Raw genomic sequence first — 24,088 nt, forward strand, 5'->3', positions numbered from 1 at the left:
GGAGGGAGGAGGGAGAGGGGGAGGGGGGGAGATAGGGGGGAGGTAGGGAGGGGAGGAGGGAGGGGGAAGGGGGGTTTTTCAAAGGAAAATTGTATTTTAAAACTTTTCAATAAAAAAAAAGATAATAAAATAAAAAAAAATAAATAAAAAATAAAAAAAAAAGAAAAACATCATCTGAAAAAGAATGAAAATTTACCGTTTGTGCTATTTGCCTTCAAATAATCTAACCAAACTATGCGAAATACAAAAAAGAGGTCAATATCTTGAAATATTGAATAGAGACATAAGACAAGATGAGATGATTGTGGGTGTAATGAATAAATATTGAGGGCATCAAACTATTCTCTGAGGGCATCAAACTATTCTCCAAAGCACCAGAAGGCAGGACAAGAAACAATGTTTGGAAACTGATCAAGGAGAGAAGCAACCTGGAATTAAGGAGAAACTTCCTAACAGTGAGGACAATTAACCAGTGAAACAGGCACTCCATCATTGGAGGTTTGTTAAGAAGAGACTAGACAATCACTTGTGTGAGATGGTGAAGGTTCTCCTGCTTGAGCAGGGGGCTGGACTAGAAGACCTCCAAGGTTCGTTCTTATTCTATTCTATTCTATTCTATTCTATTCTATTCTATTCTATTCTATTCTATTCTATTCTATTCTATTCTATTCTATTCTATTCTATTCTATTCTATTCTATTGCATATCCCATCCCATCCCATTATTCTATTCTATTCTATTCTATTCTATTCTATTCTATTCTATTCTATTCTATTCTATTCTATTCTATTCTATTCTATTCTATTCTATTCTATTCTATTCTATTCTATTCTATTCTATTCTATTCAAAAGGGGACTTGTAAGTTAAGAGCTTTTACAGTTGATTTGGTGTTGGTTCTGGAAGATTATTTAAAGGGAAATGAAATATTAATGGGTAAATTAAAATGACTTGGTTCACTAGCAGGTTTTAAGATTGATAAATAGAAGACAAAGCTGTTAACAAAAATATGAAACAAAACTGATGAATAAAATGGCTTTTCAGATTGAAAAAAGTAAACTATTCGGTTTTATCGTAACAAATATAAAATATGTCATTTCAAAATAATTACGTTAAGACATGAAATGGTAAGTTAACATAAATGGTTAACTTATCATGATAAACTAGAATTTTTTTAAAGTAAAAAAAAAGGTAAAGGAGTTCCTGTGGATTTTAGTCTGCTAGTCGTTGCAGACTATAGGGGGCAGTGCTCATCTCCATTACAAGGTCATTGAACCAGCTCTGTCCGAAGACATCTTCGCAGTCATGTGGCGAGCATGTCACAGACTGCTGTTACCTTCCCACTGAAGTGGCACCTATTTAGCTACTTGCATTTGTATCCTTTTGAACTGCTAAGTTCACAGGAGCTGGGGTGAGGATGGGAGCTCACCCTGTTGCATGGAGCTTGCATCTCTAACCTGGGCTGTTGGCTTTCTTGCTGAAAAGTCCAGCATCTTAACCACTGAGATACCCCCCATTTTCAAAGATTTTAAGATTTTTTTTAAGGGCAATATAAAATTAAGAAATTATATGATAATGGAAGGATATACTTGTTAATACTTTTCTTATGTACAAAGGTTTAAAGTAGCTAAAAGCTTTAATGGTATTGAACAATGTAAAACTGAGCTTGAAACAGGATTATGTACAAATGATGGACGTATTATTGCCAAAATGCATAATTTTTTCTTGAAATTTGAAACAGAAGAACAAGTGAAAGATTGCGTAATATGGGTTAAATATTTGGTTACAATATATTTTACAAATAGAACAATGCAAAAATATTTGGTTGATAGGACTGAAATTTACATTACAAATAAATATAATTTTCATAAAATGATGTACTGTTGATATATGTCCATGGAGAAATTGTCTAGAATGTATAAAGATACTTTGCATTTATACTGGAAATAATAATAATAAGTTGGAAGGGACCTTGGAGGTCATCTAGTCCAACCCCCTGCTAAGGCAGGAAACCCTATACCATTTCAGACAAATGGCTGTCCAGTCTCTTCTTAAAAACTTCCAGTGTTGGAGCATTCACCACTTCTGGAGGCAGGTTGTTCCACTGGTTAGTTGTTCTAACTGTCAGGAAGTTTCTCCTTAGTTCTAGGTTGCTTCTCTCCTTGACTAGTTTCCATCCGTTGCTTCTTGTCCTGCTTTCAGGTGCTTTGGAGAGTAGCTTGACTCCCTCTGCTTTGTGGCAGCCCCTGAGATATTGGAACACTGCTATCATGTCACCCCTCACCCTTCTCTTCATTAAACTACACATACCCAATTCCAGCAACCGTTCCCTATATGTTTTAGCCTCCAGTCCCCCAATCATCTTTGTTGCTCTTCTCTGTACTCTTTCTAGAGTCTCGACATCTTTTTTACATCGTGGTGAACAACATGAAGGGACATTTATCATGTTTGACAGATGTGTAAAAAAGTCAGAACATTTTGGATATACTTACAATCACTAATTCAGAAGATTTTAAAGACTAGAGTGTAATTGAAACCAGAAGCTTTTCTTTTGGGACTAATAGACAGCTCAAAAAATGTCATGGACTTAGCTTTTATATATGAAAACTAGTGCAGGTTTATTAGATTCTCAAAACTGAAAATGTTTGGCATTGGAGGAATGGTTAGTGAAGAAGATGGAATTTGCAGAGATGGCTAAAATGACTTTGTGACTAAACAAAAGACAATATCTCAATTTATTGTTGAATGGAGACCTCTTATAGATTTTTTTTGCATGAAATAAAAAATGAATTCATAATTTGTAGATCTGATGATTAGAAGAAAAATTTAGATTATGAAAAAAGAGCTTTTCTTTTGTAACCATACAGCAATTGTATTTCCTGCAAACAATACAGAAAGCTTTTGTTCTATTTCTTTTTATTTTTTCATTTTTGTCTTTTCTTTTCTCTTTTCCTTTCTTTTTCTTTACCACTACTACTACTACTACTACTACTACTACTACTACTACTACTACTGCAGTTGGAAGAGGTCTTCTAGTCCAACCCCCTGCTCAGGCAGGAAACCTTATACCATTTCAGACAAATGGTTGTCCAATCTCTTCTAAAAACTTCCAGTGTTGGAGCATTCACAACTTCTGGAGGCAGGTTGTTCCGCTGATTAATTGTTCTAACTGTCAGGAAATTTCTCCTTAGTTCTAGGTTGCTTCTGTCTTTGATTAGTTTCCATCTGTTGCTTTTTGCCCTGCCTTCAGGTGCTTTGGAGAATAGCTTGACTCCCTCGTCTTTGTATGGCAACCCCTGAGATATTGGAACACTGCTATCATGTCGCCCCTCGCCCTTCTCTTCATTAAACTAGACATACCCAATTCCAGCAACCGTTCCTTATATGTTTTAGCCTCTAGTCCCCCAATCATTTTTGTTGCTCTTCTCTGTATTCTTTCTAGAGTCTCAACATCTTTTTTACATCTTTTTTAGTATTACTTTTTGATAGTTTTTAATCTTTAGGGACTACTTGAGTTACAAATATTCTCTTCTACCAATATTCAGTTTTCTTATATTTATTTAACAAAACTGAACTGCTATAGCGATTATTATCAGGGAAACATGCTGTAAGAAATCTGTTCTATGGGTTTTCAGTGCAATCCTAAGTATATTTTTTCCAGAAGTAAATCTTACTGAAATCAATGAAGCATATTTCCTAGTGAATATTGGTTCCTGGAGGAATAGCAAAACTCCTGCATCTAAGTGGGAGTTGATAGTCTAAAATGTCAGCTGAATGTTTTTCTCAAGTATATAACATATATTTGAGCTATAGAGGCAATTAATAGAGACCATCCAATGCCTAAGCAAACAACTCTTAATAAAATATTCTCTCTTCTCATCCAAAACGTAGAGTAAGCATCATAACTTTTACAACTGCTTGCCTATTACATGGCTCTTTTCAACATTAGTCAAGGAGAGAAGGAACCTAGAACTAAGGAGAAACTTCCTGACAGTTAGAACAATTAACCAGTGGAACAACCTGCCTCCAGAGGTGGTGAATGCTCCAACACTGGAAGTTTTTAAGAAGAGACTGGACAGCCATTTGTCTGAAATGGTATAAGGTTTCCTGCCTGAGCAGGGGGTTGGACTAGATGACCTCCAAGGTCCCTTCCAACTTCTTCTTCTTCTTCTTCTTCTTCTTCTTCTTCTTCTTCTTCTTCTTCTTCTTCTTCTTCTTCTTCTTCTTCTTCTTCTTCTTCTTCTTCTTCTTATTATTATTATTATTATTATTATTATTATTATTATTATTATTATTATTATTATTATTATTATTATTATTAAATGGTAATCACCACCTCAGTTTTTCCTCCTCCCTCCATAAAGTATTTCAAGCAAAGTATTCTCTTAGACAAATTCCTGGCAAGTTGTCTCTCCAACCATTCTTACAGATGCAGAATTCCAGATTTTTGGCATACGTGGAGGATCATCCTTCCCCCCCCCATCCTGAGACAGACTTCATTGCAATGCCTCAGTAAGCTCTTTTTCATGACAAGCTGTCCCTCACCGAATTCACCTCAGCCTCCTCACTGCTTCTTCTGTCTCCTAAATTATTCCTAAGTAAGATGGCAATTAGCTTTCAACAATTAAAATGATTTACTTACCGTATGTAACAGCTGGAGCATTTCCACATACCTGTGAAAAAGAGATGCAATTTTACTAAATGGCCAACCAGCTAGAGCTGAATGAATCAAAGTGGAATGCACTACATAGTTCCTAAGAATTTTTAAAAGCTGATAGACTCACACTTTTTCTGATGACACAAGCTCCTGGGCAACAAGTTGAGCTCTGGATTGTCCTTCTTTCTGTTAAAAGCAAAACAAAGGAGGGTAAAGGTCTGCAAATAGTTTGGATTCTTATATTATTATTAATATTAGTTATTTCATATAATATAGATTTTAGGTGGTATAAAGGTATAAAACCAAAATACAACACAATATAAATTTACCGCCCTGAATTCTAACATGTTTTGTTGTGTCACATCCATGCAATGACTTCTCCAGAGAGCGTCTCCTACCACCTTTGGTCTCCTTTTTTTTAACCTGATAGAGACAGAGCTCCTGAAAGAATCTGCTAACTCTTCCCCATGGCCATGAAAGTAAGGAAAACAGAGGTCTTTTTTTATTGCAGCACCAGCATTATAAGCCCTTACCTTATTACGTTTTAGAAAATTATTCAAAACAAAATTATTTAAGAGAGACTTTGATTATTAATTGATCCCAATTCTTTTTTCTTTTTCTTTTTTACTTTTTGCTTAGTTGCTGCTAGGATTTTTAATTGATTTTTTTTAAAAAAAAAACCTTATATTTTTTCTAATTGCTTAGTTATTTTTTTTAAAAAAAATCATGGAGGTTTTAATAGCATGACTATAATCTGCTAAGCTGGAGGTATCCGTGGAATGGGAATAAAAAAGTTAAGGTGGTGGGTGCAGCAAGGTGTTAAAAGGGGGGTGGGCTTAGATTTGTAGCCATACCTAATATCTTGGGGGTGGGGTTCTTCCCTTTTCTGGACCCTCCCACTCCCCCACATTTATGACTCATATTTATGATGGTTGCAGTGTCCCAGGGTCATATAATCTTCTTTTGTGACCTTCTGACAAACAAAGTCAATAAGGAAGCCAGATTCACTTAATAACCATGTTATTAACTTAGCAACTGTAGTGATTCACTTAACAGCTGTGGCAAGAAAGGTTGTAAAATGGGGCAAAATTCACTTTAACAACTGTATAATTCAGCAACAGAAACTTTGGGTTCCATTGTGATCATAAAGTCGAGGACTACCTGTATTCCCATGTAATGCTTGAGTATATGGTATAAAACTAAGCAACCATTTATTTAAGTCACTAAAGGTTTATATTTGGGTTTTCCTTTGTTTTGCCCTGTCCTCTACTTTTGTGGAATAAGATGCTCTTTCCCATCAACAGTAAAAAAAAACCTTTCTGCGCTAATAGTTCTTTACCTTGATGATTTCACCCTCTTTGCCCTTGATGAACCCTAGTGAGAGGAAGCCAGTGAAAAGCACATGTACTTAGTTATGTTTCAAAGCTTATATAAGCTAATCAGAAAACCCCATGGGATGAAACTTCAGTGCAGGCTTAATCAAGAGGGTGCTGCATATTTGCTTGCTTTGAAAGGATCTGTTTGCCCTCATCTCTTTGGGGGTTCCCTTTGAGGGATGTGTTCTGTACCAGCCTGCTACCAGCCCTGCAGGAAAGGCAACCCCTTTACAAACAGCAAGAGGTTGGAATTACGCCTGCCAAATTTATTACTACAAAAACAAACAAGACACGAACCAAGAAACAGGAGCTTTGAAACACTATCCGAGCGGTTGCCTTCAGCAAACCAGCCCTCCCCACACATTCCCCTTATATAGAGTTCAGGGCGTGGCTTCTCTCTGCCTCCTTCCGAGAAGCCCCATTGCCTTCCTCTGTTTACTCCTAATTGACTGCCTCCTGCGTCGGGCGTCCTTGAACAGGGCCAGCTGTGGGTCATCTTCATCCACACTGTCAGGCTCACACAGCTGGGTCTCCGTGTGACCAAGTGGGAGGGGCCTGGCTGAGGGCTCTCATCAGCAAGATCTTCAACCCCCTCAGCAAGGTCTTCAACACCTCTGAGTCATCCGACCCAACTGCCGAACCCACAGGCTGACCCTGAATCACAACAGGATGTAAGATCTTCTTTGGTGTTACTGTATTCCTGAGTATTCTTTGATTGCGATCATATATTATGTTATTTTCTTATACTGCCCTGGTATAAAGCCTTAAGAGTTTGTACAAGTAAGATCATTGCTTCCAAATCAAGGCTATCTCAGTTTTAGTGGGTAAAAAAAACAAATAAAGAAAAAAATGTAGACCTTTTTGTTCTCCTTGGTATTGGGGAGAAAAAAAAGGATTTCAGAATTTCACTTTCTTTTATTGCCAGTTTTAGTATTATGATTTTGTGCTCTATCTGTTGCCTTTTTTTACTCATGTTGATTGTATCTCCTTATTGTGTCAGATAAAATGTTTTTAATTGCTTCTTTAGTTTCTTTATAAGATTTCCCAGGAAAATTAAAATTCTATGCAATAGAAAGAATATTAAACACAGAAGAAGAGCGAGTCATCTTATAATGAGAAAAGGAAATACTGCTGATATTAAAAGATTGGAAGAGAAAAAGAAATAAATTTTTACTTGATGTAAAAACAATGATGATGTGAGCACTAAACAATCCTCTCTTGAATGAGAGGAGGGCATTGAAAACCTGAGGAAAATTGCTCTTCTTTTTCATAGTCACCAATTATATGTCAATTTCAGGGGAAACTAAAAGTATAAAGTTGCCTTTGATGAGATGGGTGCCTGCATAAATTGGATTCATTCATCAATGAGAGATTATGGTATCGTGCTCTGGAAAAAGGTCCTAAAGCAGCATCTGGTGTGGCTAAAAAGGCCATTTCAAGAATGGCAGTCCCTTCCACCCTGAGGGCAGATACAATCTGTCCCCTGTCCAGCCCCCAAGTTTCGCTGGGACCAGGACTGCCTCTTTGCCTCAGCTTGCCACACAAGTGTCTCTTCGAATTGGAGAAGGCCATGCTGCATCTTTAGCCTACAAGCTGAATGATCAGAGGTCAAGTTTTCCCAGCTGTTAATGTCCATTCCCAAGGCCTTTAGATCTGTCTTGCAGATATCCTTATATCGCAGCTCTGGTCTCCCTCTGGGGTGCTTTACCTGCACTAGTTCTCCATACAGAAGATCTTTTGGAATCTGACCATCAGCCATTGTCACAACATGACCAAGCCAGCGTAGACATTGCTGTTTCAATAGTGTATACATGCTAGAAATTCCAGCACGTTCCAGGACTGCGCTATTTGGAACTTTGTCATGCCAGGTGATGCCGAGAATACATCGAAGATGGCGCATATGGAAGGTATTCAACTTTCTTTCCTGCCGTGCGTAGAGGGTCCAAGACTCAGTACAGTACAAGAGTGTGCTCAAGACATAGGCTCTATAGACCTGGATCTTTGTATGTTCTGTCAGCTTCTTATTAAGCCATACTCTGTTTGTAAGTCTGGAAAATGTGGTGGCCGCTTTGCCAATACGTTTAATCAGCACAGTATTTAAAGAGAGAGTGTCGGAGATAGTTGAGACGAGGTACACATAGTTATGGACGACCTCCAGTTCTTTTCCAGAGACTGTAATGCAGGGAGGTGAATCCTTGTCATGATCCATGACTTATGTTTTTTTTTCAGGCTGATTGTTAGTCCAAAGTCTTGGCAGGCCTTGCTAAAGCAGTCCATAAGTTATTGAAGGTCTTTGGCAGAGTGAGCAGTAACGGCAGCATCATCAGTGAAGAGGAAATCCCGTAGGCATTTCAGCTGGACTTTAGACTTTGCTCTCAATCTAGAGAGATTAAAGAGTTTTCTGTCTGATGTGGTCCAGAGATAAATACCCTCTGTTGCAGTTCCAAAAGCGTGTTTCAGCAAGATCCCAAATAAAGTTGGCGCGAGGATTATAAAATACCAACCTTCAGTGGTATGAAGGTTGGAAAGACACATGCTCAGTATTACAAGACAAGATAGAAAGACCCACACATGGATTAGAGAACAAACACAAGTATACAATATCATCAAGAGAGCAAAAGAATCGAAATGGAAATGGGATGGTCACCTAGCAAGAAGAACTGATGGCAGGTGGACCAAGGCAGTCATAAAATGGATCCCACTTGATAAAAAGCATCTACGAAAGAGACCAAAGACAAGATGAATCTATGACATTAGCAAGTATTGAGGGCCCAATTAGCAAAAGAAAGCTCAGGACCATACAGTATAGGTTGGAAACATGCGGAAGAGCCCTTCATCCTACAGTGGATGTTGTTGTTAGCTGCGAAGTCGTGTCCGACCCATCGCGACCCTATGGACAACATTCCTCCAGGCCTTCCTGTCCTCTACCATCTTCTGGAGTCCATTTAAGCTCACGCCTACTGCTTCAGTGACTCCATCCAGCCACCTCATTCTCTGTCGTCCCCTTCTTCTATTGCCCTCGATCTTTCCCAGCATTAGGCTCTTCTCCAATGAGTCCTTCCTTCTCATTAGGTGGCCAAAGTACTTGAGTTTTAGCTTCAGGATCTGGCCTTCTAAAGAGCAGTCAGGATTGATCTCCTCTAGGACTGACCGGTTTGATCACCTTGCGGTCCAAGGGACTCGCAGGAGTCTTCTCCAGCACCACAGTTCAAAGGCCTCAATTCTTTGGCGCTCAGCCTTTCTTATGGTCCAACTTTCACTGCCATACATTGCAACTGGGAAGACCATAGCCTTGACTATACGCACTTTTGTTGACAGGGTGATGTCTCTGCTTTTTAGTGTACTGTCTAGATTTGCCATGGCTTTCCTCCCCAGGAGCAAGCGTCTTTTGATTTCTTGGCTACAGTCCCCATCTGCAGTGATCTTGGAGCCCAGAAAAATAAAATCTGTCACTACTTCCATTTCTTCCCCGTCTATTTGCCAGGAATTGAGAGGGCCAGATGCCATGATCTTGGTTTTCTTAATGTTAAGTTTCAACCCAAGTTTTGCACTCTCCTTCTTCACCCGCAACAAGAGGCTCTTTAGTTCTTCTTCACTTTCTGCCATTAGAGTGGTATCATCTGCGTATCTCAGGTTGTTGATATTTCTTCCGGCAATCTTAATTCCAACTTTTGATTCATCTAGCCCTGCCTTTCTCATGATGTGCTCTGCATATAAGTTAAATAGGCAGGGCGACAGTATACATCCTTGCCGGACTCCTTTCCCAATTTTGAACCAATCAGTGGTTCCGTGTCCAGTTCTCACTGTTGCTTCTTGACCCGCATATAGGTTTCTCAAGAGACAAATAAGATGGTCTGGTACTCCCATCTCTTTAAGAACTTGCCACAGTTTGTTATGATCCACACAATCAAAGGCTTTAGCATAGTCAATGAAGCAGAAGTAGATGTTTTTCTGGAACTCCCTAGCTTTCTCCATGATCCAGCGTATGTTGGCTATTTGATCTCAAGTTCCTCTGCCTCTTCGAAATCCTGCCTGTACTTCTGGTAGTTCTCGATCCACATACTGCTGAAGTCTAGCTTGTAGGATTTTAAGCATGACTTTACTAGCATGAGAAATGAGTGCAATGGTGCGATAGTTTGAACATTCTTTGGCACTGCCTTTCTTTGGAATTGGAATGTAAACTGATCTTTTCCAATCCTGTGGCCATTGTTGAGTTTTCCAAATTTGCTGGCAAATTGAGTGTAGCACTTTTACTGCATTGTCTTTTAAGATTTTGAATAGCTCAGCTGGAATACTGTCACTTCCACTAGCTTTGTTGTTGCTCAGCTTTTCTAAGGCCCATTTCACTTCACATTCTAGGATGTCTGGCTCGAGGTCAGTGACTACCTCATTGTGATTATCAGGGACGTTAAGCTCATTCTTGTATAGTTCTTCTGTGTAATTTTGCCACCTCTTCTTAATCTCTTCTGCCTCTGTTAGGTCCCTGCCATTTTGGTCCTTTATCATGCCCATTTTTGCATTAAACGTTCCCTTCATTTCTCCAATTTTCTTGAAAAGATCTCTGGTCCTCCCTATTCTATTGTTTTCTTCTATTTCTTTGCACTGTTCATTTAAGAAGGCATTCTTATCTCTTCTAGCTATTCTCTGGAATTCTGCATTCAATTGGGTGTATCTTTCTTTTTCTCCCTTGCCTTTCGCTTCCCTCCTTTCCTCAGCTATTTGCAAAGCTTCCTCAGACAGCCATTTTGCTTTCTTGCATTTCTTTTTCTTTGGGATGGTTTTGGTTGCTACCTGTTGTACAATGTCGTGAACCTCTGTCCATAGTTCTTCAGGCACTCTGTCTATCAGATCTAATTCCTTAAATCTATTTGTCACCTCTACTGTATATTCAACAGGGATATGATTTAATTCATACCTGAGTGGCCTAGTGCTTTTCCCTACTTTCTTCAGTTTAAGCCTAAACTTTGCAAGGAGAAGCTCATGGTCTGAGCCACAGTCAGCTCCTGGTCTTGTTTTTACTGACTGTATAGAGCTTCTCCATCTTTGGCTGCAGAGCATATAGTCAATCTGATTTCTGTGTTGACCATCTGGTGATGTCCATGTGTAGAGCCGTCTCTTGGGTTGTTGAAAAAGAGTGTTTGCTATGACCATCGTATTCTCTTGACAGAATTCTATCAACCTGTGCCCTGCTTCATTTTGCACTCCAAGGCCAAACTTGCCTGTTATTCCAGTTATCTTTTGGCTTCCTACTTTAGCATTCCAATCCCCCATGATGATAAGAACATCATTTTTTGGTGTTAGTTCTATAAGGTGCTGTAGTGCTTCATAGAACTGGTCAATTTCATCCTCTTCAGCACTGGTGGTTGGGGCATAGACCTGGACTACTGTGATATTGAATGGTTTGCCTTGGATTCGAACTGAGATCATTCTGTCATTTTGAGGATTGTATCCCAGTATTGCTTTTCCTACTCTTTTATTGACTATGAAGGCTACTCCATTTCTTCTGAAGGATTCTTGCCCACAATAGTATACCTGATGGTCATCTGAATTAAATTCACCCATTCCTGTCCATTTTAGTTCACTGATACCTAAGATGTCAATGTTCAGTCTTGTCATCTCTTGTTTGACCACGTCCAGTTTTCCTTGATTCATGGATCTTACATTCCAGGTTCCTATGGAGAAAAAATCTTTACAGCATTGGACTTTCCTTTCACCACCAGACACATCCACAGCTGAGCGTCCTTTCGGCTTTGGCCCAGTCACTTCATTCTTTCTGGCGCTACTAGTACTAGCCCTCTGCTCTTCCCCAGTAGCATATTGGACGCCTTCCGACCTGAGGGGCTCATCTTCCAGCGTCATATCGTTTTGCCTTTTGGTACTGTCCATAGGGTTTTCATGGCAAAGATACTGGAGTGGGTTGCCATTTCCTTCTCCAGTGGATCACGTTTTGTCAGAACTCTCTGCTATGACCTGTCCGTCTTGGGTGGTCCTGCACGGCATAGCTCATAGCTTCATTGAATTACGCAAGCCCCTTCGCCACGACAAGGCAGTAATCCATGAAGGGGATAGACAATGGGTAGACAGTGGATAGACAATGGCTAAAATGATGATGACAATTTTTTTTAGGTTTTGGAATTTCAAGCCATTAAGTGCTTTACTGATCAGACTTAATCCATTACAGAAGCAAATCAGACGGCAGTGAAGGCAAGTAGTCTAGTATATTAATAGAACTTCTTTCGAATTGAATTACCATCTCAATATTATTCATTAACTGAAGAATCAGGCCACTATCAAACACAGTTCCTCCTATTTAAATTATTAAGCCTAACCTTAAACTTAGATATTTCCTTGCAAATAATTGTAAAGTTATTGTTGTGTATTACTTTTGGAATCTGTCAGCTTACAGAATGTAAAAGATTTGTCAGTTATTTTTTTGCTGTAGTCATATGAAAATTAGATGATCATCTGTTTTCCTATACTTATGACTAAGTATAAATAATAAAGGACCAATAAACTATCATACCACTTTTGGTTTTTATCTTTCCAAGAATGTTAAGAATTAATTCCTAAAGATCAAATTGCAGTCATAGCACTGAAAATCTCCACATTGAAAAACTTACAAATAATCTAGTAAAACAATTTTTGTTGTTGTTGTGAAGTTATATCTGACCCATCGCAACCCCATGGACAATGTTCCTCCAGGCCTTCCTGTCCTCTACCATCCCCTGGAGTCCATTCAAGCTCACGCCTACTGCTTCAGTGACTCCATCCAGCCACCTCATTCTCTGTCATCCCCTTCTTCTCTTGCCCTCAACCTTTCCCAGCATTAGGCTCTTCTCCAATGAGTCCTTTCTTCTCATTAGGTGGCCAAAGTATTTGAGTTTCAACTTCAGGATCTGGCCTTCTAAAGAGCAGTCATGGTTGATCTCCTCTAGGACTGACTGGTTTGGTCACCTTGCAGTCCAAGGGACTCACAGGAGTCTTCTCCGGCACCATAGTTCAAAAGCCTCAATTCTCTGGCGCTCAGTGTTTCTTATGGTCCAACTTTCACAGCCATACATTGCAACTGGGAAGACCATTGTCTTGACTATACGTACTTTTGTTGGCAGGGTGATGTCTCTGCTTTTTATTGTGCTGTCTAGATTTGCCATTGCTTTCCCCCCCAGGAGCAAGCGTCTTTTAATTTCTTGGCTGCAGTCCCTGTCTGCGGTGATCCTGGAGCCCAGGAAAATAAAATCTGTCACTACCTTCGTTTCTTCCCCATCTATTTGCCAGGAATTGAGAGGGCCAGATGCCATGATCTTGGTTTTCTTAATGTTAAGTTTCAACCCAACTTTTGCACTCTCCTTCTTCACCTGCAACAAGAGGCTCTTTAGTTCCTCTTCACTTTTTGCCATTAGAGTGGTATCATCTTTATATCTTAGGTTGTTGATATTTCTCCCGGCAATCTTAATTCCAACCTTTGATTCATCTAGCCCTGCCTTTCTCATGATGTGCTCTGCATATAAGTTAAATAGGCAGGGCGACAGTATACAGCCTTGCCGGACTCCTTTCCCAATTTTGAACCAATCAGTGGTTCCGTGTCCAGTTCTCACTGTTGCTTCTTGGCCCGCATATAGGTTTCTCAAGAGACAAATAAGATGGTCTGGTACACCCATCTCTTTAAGGACTTGCCACAGTTTGTTATGATCCACACAATCAAAGGCTTTAGCATAGTCAATGAAGCAGAAGTAGATGTTTTTCTGGAACTCTCTAACTTTCTCCATGATCCAGCGTATGTTGGCAATTTGATCTCTAGTTCCTCCGGCTCTTTGAAATCCTGCCTGTACTTCTGGTAGTTCTCGATCCACATACTGCTGGAGTCTAGCTTGTAGGATTTTAAGCATAACTTTACTAGCATGTGAAATGAGTGCAATAGTGCCATAGTTTGAATATTCTTTGGCACTGACTTGGAATTTATTTATTTATTTAGTTATTGGGATTTATATGCCGCCCTATCTCCCAAAGGACTGAGGGCAGCTAACAACAATAACATATAAGAGAATACAAATATTAAAATTAAAATTAAACTATATCTATAGCCCCAATTAATAAAACCTTAAAACCAGATTAAAAATCCCATTATCATCAGTCCAGGTCGGCCTGTTGGAAAAGAAATGTCTTAAGGTCACGACGAAAGGACCAGAGGTCTGGGGTCATCCGGAGCTCCAGGGGAAGCTGATTCCACAGGGCAGGTGCCCCCACAGAGAAGGCCCTCCCTCTGGGGGTCGCCAGCCAACATTGTCTGGCCAACGGCGCCCTGAGGAGGCCCTCTCTGTGTGAGCGCAAAGGGCGATGGGAAGTCATTCCTGGGAGCAGACGGTCCTGCAAGTATCCTGGGCCTAAGCCATGTAGGGCTTTAAAGGTAAGAACCAGCACCTTGAATCTCACCCGGAGAGCAACCAGTTACCAATGCAGCTCACGCAGGAGGGGTGTAATATGGGAGTATCGGGATGCTCCCATCACAACCCACGCAGCTGCATTCTGCACCAGCTGAAGTCTCTGGGTGGTCTTCAAGGGCAGCCCCATGTAGAGAGCATTGCAGTAATCAACACGGGAGGTAACAAGCACATGAGTGACTGTACGTAAAGCATCTCGGTCTAGATAGGGGCGCAACTGGTGCACCAGGCGAACCTGGGCAAATGCCCCCCTGGCCACGACTCCTATATGATCTTCTAAACTGAGTCGTGCATCCAGGAGGACGCCTAAGTTGCGCGCCCTATCAACGGGAGGTAACACCTCTCCCCCCATAATCAAAGATGGAACATCCTGGACTACACGAGATGCTGGTACGTAAAGCCACTCGGTCCTGGCCAGATTCAGTTGGAGCCTGTTCTTTGCCATCCATATTGGACACCTTCCAACCTGAGGGGCTCATCTTCCAGTGTCATATCTTTTTGCCTTTTGGTACTGTCCATGGGGTTTTCATGGCAAAGACACTGGAGTGGGTTGCCATTTCCTTCTCCAGTGGATCACGTTTTGTCAGAACTCTCTGCTATGACCTGTCCGTCTTGGGTGGCCCTGCACGGCATAGCTCATAGCTTCATTGAATTACACAAGCCCCTTCACCACGAGAAGGCAGTAATCCATGAAGGGGAATAAAACAATACAGTTAATTTAAATGTGCCAGTTACTGTAAGTAAACCAGTTACTTTTCTGTAAGAAGGAGAAAAGAAAAGTAAATCTGTCTGAACAATTGTACATTTTTATATACAATCCTATGGTCCCTGATAAGCCATAAAATACATATTCTGATAAATGTCTAAAAGATTTTAAACAAACCATTGTTTATATTATTTTTTACTATGGCATTTAATTATTAAGCAGTGGAAGTGAAAAAAGAATTTTACCAGAGATAAATGACAGAAAAAATATATTTCTTTTGACTTCTTAAAATCTGAGGAATCACAATTAAATGTTAGCATTCACTGAGTGTTTGACAATATATATTAGTAGAATTTGCATGAAGAAAATGGGGCTTCAATTACTCATAATAATTTTGCTTTTTGTGATCTCTTATGAAATGTAATTTAATTTTCCCATGATCCTGAATAAGAAAAAGTTGTCAGTGCCTACCATATGGTGTCAGGAATCATGTATCAAATAAAAAAATAAACAGAGCTTCTGAAACATTTCAATAGGACTAACCTATTATTATGGTTTAAATCTTTCCAAATCAGAATGTATATGTATATATACAGAGATAACACATACTTATACATGGGCACAGAGGAAGTTCATTAGCCGAACCATGAGATGCAAGAGGTAGCAACACTGGCCACTCTGCACGTCCTCTACTGATGGGCTTGGCCTACAGCTGCCAAGAAATGAAGCATATTTCATGCTGCCTGAGGTTCACTCTCTTTTCTTGTATACAGTTTGTCACAGTTAGTAATTCTATTGGTGATTAATTTGTCTTCAGGCAAAAGTCAAAACACTGGGACCCCTGAACCACGTGGCCTGTCTAGGGAGTTCTGAGACAGTGTCTCTAGGCGTTGCCCGTCTTATGTTGTTTAATGGCTGTTTGTTTAACCAGGAAATGAACTCTGGGAATGACGACAGTGTCCAGAGACAGTTTTCTGGGAAAAGAGAGATGTAGGTGGCACAGACTCTTCAACTATCAAGGTCCTAATGCTGAACCTGCCACTTATTTTAATAATAGCTGCTGCCAGATACTCTTTAGCCCAGGAGCAAATGTTTTGCATTCTTCCTTCTCAGATTCACTTTGTGGTAGCAAGAGAGAGTTGACACAATCAGGATGAAGGATATTTTTTCCCCATGTCTAAATCACAAACACTCTCTAATACACGAAACAAGCAAATACAGATAGTCCTCGACTTACAACAGTTCATTTAGTGACCGCTCAAAGTTTCAACAGCACTGAAAAAAGTGACTCATGACTGTTTTTCACAATTACAACTGTTGTAACATCCCCATGGTCATGTGATCAAGATTCAGATGCTTGGCAACCGACTCACATTTATGACAGTTGAGGTGTCCCAGGGCATGTAATCACCTTTTGCGGCCTTCTGACAAGCAAAGTCAATAGGGAAGCCAGATTCACCTAACAACTGTGTTACTAATTTAACAACTTCAGTGATTCACTTAACAACTGTGGGAAGAAAGATTGTAAAATGGGACTAAATTCACTTAACAACTGGCTCTATGGTGATCAAAAACTATCTGTAAAATAATTCAAAATGTGGTAAATTGCAACAATTATATTAAAAAAATGTAAACATATAATAAAAAACTCAACAGTCTAGAGGCCTGTAATTCATTAAACATCAGTTCTCAGTATTAGAAAAGATACCCTGTCAAAATACTGGATTTATCAGAGAAAAGATTTATTGGAGGAAACAAAGACTATTAAAAAAAAACCAATTTCATCCACATGCATATCACAACTACAAACCACAGGAAATGCCATAACGACAATGGTTACCAAATTATTCAAGAACCGAGATAAAAGTGTTTGTATATCTTCTTATCAGTTTAGTATTTTAGCTATAAAATAACCTCACTAAACTCATGCCCAAAAATTCATACGGTGAATAGAAAGGCAGCATTCACAATATTGCAGCCCAACTGCCCGTTTAGATGCCAGACATGCTTTTTCTCTGATCATAGGCTTTAGCACCTGTACTGAGAGGATCCCTCAGTTCCTCTCTTTCTAGAAAAAAAGGTTTGTTCTTTTAAAAGATAAGAAAGAATTGCTGTGCCTGCAAAAAAATAATGAGTGGAACTTCGAACACATAGTTATAATTGTCATATGGGCTTTTTTTGACGTCCCTTGCCACTGCCAATTAGATGGAATTACCTTCTGAGGCTGGGGGAGCTCCAAGAATAACATTCAGATTGGTTTTTTAAAAATAAATAAATAATAAAGCTATTATTTATTGTTATGCAATTATTTATTTGAATTTATAAGTCTCCCAGCTCCAATGGACTCTGGGCAGCATAAAGCTATGTTAAATACACCGCCCTGAGTCCTCTGGGAGAAGGGCAGTATATAAATAAAATTAATAATAATAATAATAATAATAATAATAATAATAATAATAATAATAATAATAATAAATGTAACTTCTTTGGTCTGTCTGCTTAAAATCAATATTGTTTGTATAACAGACAATAGAGATAGAGTCACAGACGTAAAATTTGATTTGACTTTTCTTTATCTCTAAGGAGATCGTTCTATCTCCCAAGCCACAGAGTGTAGGTAGGGGAAAGAGAAAGTCTGTTATCTAAGGTTACATGTCTTGATGTTCTCTGTGCCAGGTGATGGTGCTATAACAATTATTTCAATATTTTTACTCAAATTTTTTCCCCTCAGAAAGGCAACAGGGAGTTCTCTCTCTCACACACATGGAGGTTGGGAGGTGTAACTAAGTGAGGTGCCCCCTTGGAAGACAAATAATCATATTATCCTAGGGCAGGAATTGGAACTAGGCTGTGAAGATTTAAATAGTTCCAGGAGAAGTGATTTGAGATCTCCAACTTACTACCCTAAGGATCCACTCCTGCTTGCTAAAGCCAGGGATTTCCCACTGGAAGGTTCAAGAAAGCCAAAATGGTGGCCAAAACCATACAAAGTCTTTGTATAAGCACATGACATCGGTATGTGAACAAAAAGGATGAGGCTACACAGTGAAGATGCCATATTGATTTCTTGACACATACATGGATACAGACACTCCTGAAAACTGCTTGGGGCAAGGATTCGGTTGTAACGTGCACTAGGGACTTACTAGGTCATGCTAATGAAAGCTTGCAACATTAGCATAAGAATCTTACTAAGAATCTGAATTGCACATTGAAGTTAAGTAACATTATTCCAGGAATAAAATACTGTATTGTTGCTGAATCGTATGGAAAAGAATTAATATCTTTAAAATCTTCTGGCTCTGATATAGTAAATGAATAACACCAACCATAAACTTTTTGCTCAGAGAAGAGTGAAGTGGTTGCTTTGGGTAGCTGAATTAATGTCATGAAAAGACAGCAAGCTGTTGGTGATTTAAAATTTTATTGTTGTAGTTTTACTGCCAGGAAACAATTTTCTGACTCAGGTGCCCTAGGTACTAGGATCCTGAGTTGGAACAGAGCTTTTGCTTTTCTAACCCAAGCAGCAAAAGCATTTTTACAAGTAAACTTACATTTATTCTCTGACTGGAAGTGGCCTAATACAGATATAACACTGGCTCTGGAGAACCCATGGTGGGCAAAGAGATGAGGGTTGAGTACTATAAATACAATAAGTACTATAAATACTTGTACTATAAGTATCCTTGACTTATGACCATAATGGAGCAAATCAATTATGGTGCTAAGCATATGAGTGTCATAAAATGGGTCATCAAATAACTGACTTCATTTTACAAACTTTTTTTTTTGCAGTGAACACAGTGGTTGCTAAGTAAATGCTGTGGTCATTAAGCAAATCCCATTGTCATTAACTGAACCCATTGTTGGCTTTGGAACATTTTTCAGTTTCAAAACTAAGTCTAATCCCCTTCTGTCTCTAAAATATAATATATTTTATTAACACAAATCTATCCTGCAAAGAAAGCGGCAATATTGATTGGATTTACTTTCATTTGCACTGACTTCAATATCTATCTATCTATCTATCTATCTATCTATCTATCTATCTATCTATCTATCTATCTATCTATCTATCCCAGACATGTCAAACACAAGGCCCGGGGGCCAGATCCGGCCCGCGAAGTGGTTTCATGTGGCCCGCGAAGCCATCCTGGAACCAGTGAGGGAACGGCCCCCACTGCCTTGGCCCTGGCCCAGAGACCCTCAGATCTGTCCCACTCCTGCCCAGGCCCACATAGGCACCCTTGATGCGAACGATGTAGAGCTGGCCATGCCCACCCAGTAGGCCATACGCACTTTAGCCACGCCCACCCAGTAGGCCACGCCCACCCACGACACACCCACCCAGCCTCCTGGGGGCAACCGCAATGCTGATACGGCCCTCAATGAAATTGAGTTTGACACCCCTGATCTATCCAATTGATATGGTTGCCAATCTCAAACAAGTCTGTACAAATCAAGAGCTAAACAATGTACTGTAATCATAAAGGAAAGTAAGAGAATTAGTCTGCTTCTCAAAATTACTGTATTCTGTATTGTTTGTTTCACCATTGTATTGTTCCTATTTAAAACATATAATAAACTGCCCACCAATCTGAAGCAAAGAAATTCCTAAAATGTATGAGCAATATTTTTTCCAAGTTAAAATTGCATTCTGGAAATTCTGACACTTTCCCCCATCTTGGAGGGAGAGACCACATCATTTGCTGGGGTGGGAGGATCTAATTAATTACACTAAACCTCTGGTGGGAAAAAAAGTTTCTAATTTTGTCTCTTCCTTAGAAGGACATTCACTCCCACAAAAATATAGCATATGTTTAAAGTCTTTTTTTTTTTAAAAAGACTGTGTACTTGCTTCATTATATGAAGGTCAAAGGTTTGCAAAACAGAATGATTAATGGAGCCTGGAAACCAATCCCACCCAATTGAAAGATAAGGAACAGTAAAGACAATTTGACAAACTGCAAAAGTGAGGCTGTTGTTGCTCGGTTCTTTGTGGCCTAGCCTGCTATTTCCTTTATTTGCAGACAGGCTTGTTCTGCATTCTGTGATTATTCACCACCCCGTCCCCCATTGCCATAGCTTTCTGGCACCTCACTGGGGTGGAGTGGAGCTATGTCTCACTCCCAGTGATAACCCAGATACCAAGTACAGTATCTATGCATGTTAAACCACTTCTATACCAAGGTCTTCTCATTTCCTGAAATGTAGGGTGGTGTTTTCCCTCCTAGAAATAAAAAAGCTACATTGGAGGCATTCTGGAATATAGAATACTTGTCCTAGGTTTTATTTTTAAATATTTGGTGCATAGTCATTTCACTGTAAAGCTTTTCCAGGTTTAAAGCCAGCCAAGCAAATAAGCTGTCAGCAGTGCCCCATTGTAGAGACTTTAACAATCCTGGTTATTTGATGATTTCAAGATCTTACGATGAAGCTCTATAACACATATGTTCCATTTACACAGAGAGGGGAAATGGTCTTCAGAATACTGGAATAGCTTTTAGGGCATCCTCCTTAGATTGGGTTGTTTTTTGTTTGAATTTAAAACATACTTCTTCAGTGCAAATTGTGAATCAATCGGCTGAATATTAATATGCATTATATAGCTAGTCCTTGACTTACGACCACAGTTGGGTCCAAAATTTCTATTGCTAATTGAGACAGGTGTTAAGTGAATTTTGCCCCATTTTACAAATGTTCTTGCCACAGTTTGTTAAGTGAATTACTGCATTTGTTAAATTAGTAACACGGTGGTTAAGTGAATCTGGCTTCCCCATTGATGTTGCTTGTCAGAAAGACTCAAAAGAGTCTAAATAGAATGTAAAGTTCAGTGCAACTTCCAATATATAAATTGCTTTCACTGAATCCTTCAATTTGGAAAGAAATTTCTTCCAGTTATAGATGATAGTTGTAGTATGGTAGAACATTAAGAAATATAAACTGTAATTTTTTCTTTCCTTATTTTTTATTTTAGCATCAATGGATCACCCTTTAAAGAATAATTAAGCTAAGTAGATATACAAAAGAAATTTCTGCTTCTTATTCCACAGGTCACATTAATTTTTGCACTAAAACTCTAGGTAGTAATTAAAAATAATGAACGATACTCTCTTATTTCTGTATCTAGAGTAAGTGGCAAACAGGATTCTCCCTAATGTATAAAATTATAATTTCAGTATTTATATTATAATATTTAAGTATCCGTAACCTGAATTTAGAAACATTAGCACTGTTTCTTGTAACACATTAATCCAGTTTAATGTTTACTGCAAAAATCTTGCTGCATGTTCACATGTGATGCTCATTTAGTCACATGTTCTGCCTCTTTTCATACAAAAGAGGATGGACAGAATTGGGTGCAAAGGTATAAGCAAATGTATGAACTCTTGCTTTCAGAGAATACTCCATAATACTGTTAATTTCTTTCAACCGTCCACAAAATTCATCATAAAAACTAGTCTTCATATATCTTGTTTCAATATTGGGAAATCTGAACATCAAACATGTCTGCTTCAACATGGAGCTTCCAGTAAAAAAAAAAGGGGGGTGTTTCTATAGAGAATCAAAGACCAATTCTAGATTTGCATCTAAACCAATTGTTAGCATAGATGTGAAATTTTCTTGCAACCAAGAAGGAACAGGCCTGGCCAAAGGAAAAAAGAGGATGTTTTTGTTTTGAGGGTAAAACACCCCCCCCTCCGAATTATGGCACAGAAAACCTTAAGGGGAAACACACAATTTCAGGGAAAATACTCATGTGGTACTCCTACTGCTTTCAGAAGTAGCACCAATCACTGTCACCAAAGCTGTGATTCGAGGCTTTAACGGAGTGAGAATCAATCCCTACCATAAGTATCATGCAGTCATTGAAAGAAGCTATAGGTAGCAAGACCTTCCAACTTCTGAACAAGCTGTGCAGATAACTAATATGAACCATAGGGCACCAAGAGGGAACTTCTTTCATTATCAGCTGAGTGAGCCACTCTGAAGGTTGGTGGCCTTAAGGAAACCATACTGAGTCTTGTGAATGACCTTACATGATGTGCCACATCCAAGCAAAGAAAAAGAGGAACAAATACATTGGACAGTTGATGGTTAAGGGAGGAAGAATAAACTTCTCAATTAATAGTTTCCTTCTCCACAATTGAAAGCTCACTACAGCAACTATTTGTTCAGCCACTGTGGATATATTAAAACATAGATAATAAGTATATGACTACAGAAAGCCATCTGTATTGTTACCACTTCAAGAAAGAAATGCAGAGTGTTAGCTATTCTATATGTTGTGACTATGATTGCTTACAAATGTTCCACATAACAAGTATATCCAAATGTTTTAGCAGGGAAGGAAATAAACAATTAACAGCAAGCTATCAAGCCGCAACAGAGATCTGATACATAGCACCATACAATAAGACAGACTGATAAATAGAGGATAATATAGTGATTTTGCCTACTAGACTGATTTTTTAATGCCCTTGAAGATGTACCCATAGGAGATGGCTGATTTGTGATATTCCATCTATGTAACTGTTTTCTTCCTTGAAAATATGTATGAATACAAAGCAAAATAATGTATGTAAAATATCCCCCTTACCTACAATTGTAATTTAATGCAGATTTAAGGGGAAAGGAAGGGAAGAGGTATGTCCTCTTTCGCCATCTGCCATCTGCCATTTTCTTCCAGTATGCAGTTCTGTTGTCATGAAAGTCAAGGTTACCTCCACGGTAAGCAGTCAAACAATATATACACGAGACACACATGTGAAGGATGGTCCCAGTATGCCTTAGGTAGTTCAAGCAAGGTAAACTAGAGGTGAAATTTTAGCTAAGTGAAGGGCACCTCACTCTCTGAGGAGCATCATAGAAATTTAAAAATACTTAGCTGGGAGTTCTCTAACCCAATGCCATATGCCACTATTTTTAATGCATAGTTAACTTCTGAATTATAAATAAAATAAAATGAAAAAGGAGAAATCAATGTGACTTCTGGTGAGGGAAACACCCTGAAGATAAATGATTTTTCTAATATTGTTGTATCATCATCATTATCATCATCATCATCATCATCATCATCATCATCATCATCATCATCATCATCATCTCCAGGAAGCTGCCAGTTAAATAACAGTACATAATAGTGTGGGAGTACTTCTTTCTTTGACTGGAGAATGTTGCAATAAGTTAAACTTTAAAGTAACTCACATTAGGCCAATGAGTTTTGAGAGTTTGCCCTCCATTTATATTCTGACATATTCTCCCTCCGACTACTTTTATATGACTTTTGTATTAAATGCAGTTTCTCTGTGCTTCCAAAGGGTGTGTGTTTCCAAGCAGCAGTGTTATAACTCTTTTGGGTAAGTGTAGTTAAAGCTCTTTGGCCATAGTGACCCCTGGGCTGTCCTTTGATCTAAGACAGAGGGAAGGGATTTGCAGGCAAGAAGTTCTTTTTAAAAATAACTATTTTTCATTGTATACTTATACAACAATTCCTGCTGTGAAAGATAACCTCCACTTTTAAATGTGTGCTCCTTTCCAGATGCAGAAATAGCAATAGCACTTAGACTTATATACCGCTTCACAGTGTTTCACAGCCCTCTCTAAGTGGTTTACAGAGTCAGCCTATTGCCCCCAACAATCTGAGTCCTCATTTTACCCACCTCAAATGGGTGGAAGGCTGAGTCAACCTTGAACCGGTGAGGATTGAACAGCCGAACTGCTGGCAGCCGGCAGTCCGCAGAATTAACCTACAGTGCTGCATTCTAATCACTGCACCGCCAGGGCTCAGTGCATATAATAGTCAGATTTTGGTTTTAAGGAACCTGAACAGTAGCAGAAGTAGGAAGAACTAAAATTGGTAATAGTACATTCAATTAGCAGAGGAACTGTATTAATTGGATTCTGCTGCAAA

General features: G+C 39.1%; 1 protein-coding gene across 1 annotated transcript in view; it reads right to left on the reverse strand.

Annotated features, from left to right (window-relative positions):
- Positions 1 to 24,088, reverse strand: part of FGD5 (FYVE, RhoGEF and PH domain containing 5) — a 182,727-nt gene that overhangs the window by 64,387 nt on the left and 94,252 nt on the right. The window contains exons 4-5 of the mRNA XM_083353847.1: positions 4,782 to 4,840; positions 4,640 to 4,670 (exon numbers count right to left, since the gene is read on the reverse strand). Coding sequence (XP_083209973.1) covers positions 4,640 to 4,670; positions 4,782 to 4,840 — 90 coding nt within the window. The remainder of the gene's footprint in view (positions 1 to 4,639; positions 4,671 to 4,781; positions 4,841 to 24,088) is intronic.

The sequence above is a fragment of the Vipera ursinii genome, assembly GCF_947247035.1.
Source record: "Vipera ursinii genome assembly, chromosome: 2".
NCBI classification, from domain to species: domain Eukaryota; kingdom Metazoa; phylum Chordata; class Lepidosauria; order Squamata; family Viperidae; genus Vipera; species Vipera ursinii.